The sequence below is a fragment of the Acyrthosiphon pisum genome, chromosome X (genome assembly GCF_005508785.2).
Source record: "Acyrthosiphon pisum isolate AL4f chromosome X, pea_aphid_22Mar2018_4r6ur, whole genome shotgun sequence".
NCBI lineage: Eukaryota > Metazoa > Arthropoda > Insecta > Hemiptera > Aphididae > Acyrthosiphon > Acyrthosiphon pisum.
In genome coordinates, this window is record NC_042493.1 from 65,117,237 (window position 1) to 65,119,610 (window position 2,374).

The 2,374-nt window shown below is 24.8% G+C and overlaps 1 protein-coding gene across 3 annotated transcripts in view; it reads right to left on the bottom strand.

Annotated features, from left to right (window-relative positions):
- Positions 1–474: 474 nt before the first annotated feature.
- Positions 475–2,374, bottom strand: part of LOC100167153 — a 13,168-nt gene continuing 11,268 nt past the window's right edge. For all 3 annotated transcript variants that reach the window (XM_001944831.5, XM_008188751.3, XM_016807618.2), the window contains exon 8: positions 475–1,032. In XM_001944831.5, coding sequence (XP_001944866.2) covers positions 903–1,032 — 130 coding nt within the window. In that variant the 3' untranslated portion in view covers positions 475–902. The remainder of the gene's footprint in view (positions 1,033–2,374) is intronic.

Here is a 2,374-nt window from a genome sequence, read left to right on the forward strand (position 1 = left end):
CCTATTTTAAGTAGTTTTATACTGTATGTTTTGTACGTTTTATACTGTACTGTATTATAATTATGAGTATGTAGGTACAAAAAATTTACAATTTTAAAATACTCATAATCCGCCGCTTTAAAATAAAAATATAATAAAAAGCTTATGAGATGTTGTAGATAATAATCTCACCCTTAAATTCTATAAGAAGTCAATTTACTCTAATTTTTAAACTAACGGAGATTGCCGAGCTTAAAATATTGCTATATTACGCATTTGTAAGATAAAGAGCACGCATGCAGGTGTAGCGCTTTCTTAACAAAAAATGTATACTCAGCGTTTCACATTTTTCTTAAAAGGACCTCCTTAACTGTCCAAAACGTATGATTAAAACAAAAATTTCATACCACTTATACAAAAACAAGTAAAATAACTACATCTTTGATCATGGAAATCAAGAACACAATGTACAAAGAAAATTAAAAAAAAAACTAATACTAGATGAGATATATTCCTTTATTATAATCATTAAACTTATTTACAAAACAACAAGAATGAATAAGAACTTAAATTAATTATTACTGTAAAAAAATCATTTATTCTTTAAATGTGTAAAAAAAATTATAATATGTATAATTAACATTTTTGTAAAATTCAAATTATTACTATTTGTTTCAGTTTTAAATAAATATAGTTAATAGAAGCTTGGTTATAGGCTACAGGTTTATTTTTTTATTAGGCAGCACCTTTAATTGTACATAGTAAATTGACTGTCCGTAAAACTTAATAGTATTTTATTTCTCTTAAAAATAAAAAAAAAAAAAATTAATGTTTTCCTTTAATTCTTTCTTTGCTTTTATGTACAGTTGTATTATATTAATATAACCAAATATGATTATTCTTTACAAACTTAAAAAATATTGTTATTGTTCTTGTTCTTCCTCTTCCTCTTCCTCTTTATTTTTCTTAGATTTTCTTCTTTCAGCAAGCCTTATAGCTTTAATCAAAATTCTTTTTTCCCTTTGTCTTTGCATTCCTTCAGATTCTAAATTCCTAAATAACATACATTTATTATACAATTTGCTTTTAAAATGTATATATTATATTAATACTTTATAAAGTACATTTTATTATTAGAAAATGTTTTCTATTTACGCTAATTACTGCAAGACTAAGTACTTCTATCGATTAATTTACCATTATCACAACATCAGTAATATATTATATTATACTATGTCATCATATTGGTCAAACCACCAAACAAATACTGCTATTATCAGAAAATATTTAGGCTGGATGATGCTAATTTTGGTACTTTTGAGTAAAGGGTTTTTTCCGGCAATGCGAATTGCATATCAATGTATATGTCAAGATGGACATTATAACAATAATGCTATTTTAAGATATGTTATAGAAATAATTTTATTAATATTGTAATCACAACGAAATCACAATTTGAATTGAACTACGTGTATCTACCACATAATTTAAGATAGTATGAGCTATGACAAGAAGGCATACAATTTAAATCTTGCTCCCAGTACTAGCGCTTTTAGTAGACTATTTTATAATAATTTATAATATAATACGATCATTATCACGGACTCAGATATATCTCAATCAGTGTCATACAACTATAATATATAAATATAAATATAACATACAATTTTTTATCAGTTTTCATTTTAACCAATATGAGCACTATATGTGAAAACAGTCAATAATTTTTAAGTGAGTTCTCATGTAAAATACTTATATTTAAAAATGCTCATAATTCACTTAAAAATAAAAATATTGTAAAAAATCAACAAAAGAACACAAATTATGTTCTTAAATTTAAGTTTGATAATAGGTCAATAAAGTATCACTCTAATATATAATTATTTAAGTTAACAATACGAAATTAGAATTGCTGGACATACATTTTGGTATAATATGCATTAGTATGAAAGATACAGCATATGTGGGTACGGCGTCATCTTAACCTATTTGTTCCATAAACATATTAACACTGAACTATGGTTATGTGGTATTGACTCAAAATTATCAATATTATAATGAGACATAATATACACTATTACAATAATTTATTTCATATTAAGAGGATGCAACACCCACATGTGTTGTCTCCATCTTACAAACGCGTAATATATCAAATTTATGCTCAGAAATTCAAGTTGTATGCCGTTAGCTTAAAAATTAGAGTGAATCGACCTATTATGAAACTTGATGGTAAGAACATTATCTGTGTTTGATAGAAGTATTTTACAATAATTTAGTTTAAGTGAGTTATAGCGTGTATAATAAATGTAAATTAAAAATGCTCATAACTCACTTAAAAACTGAATTATCATAAAAAAACTTCCAACAAAACACAGATAATGTTCTTACCATC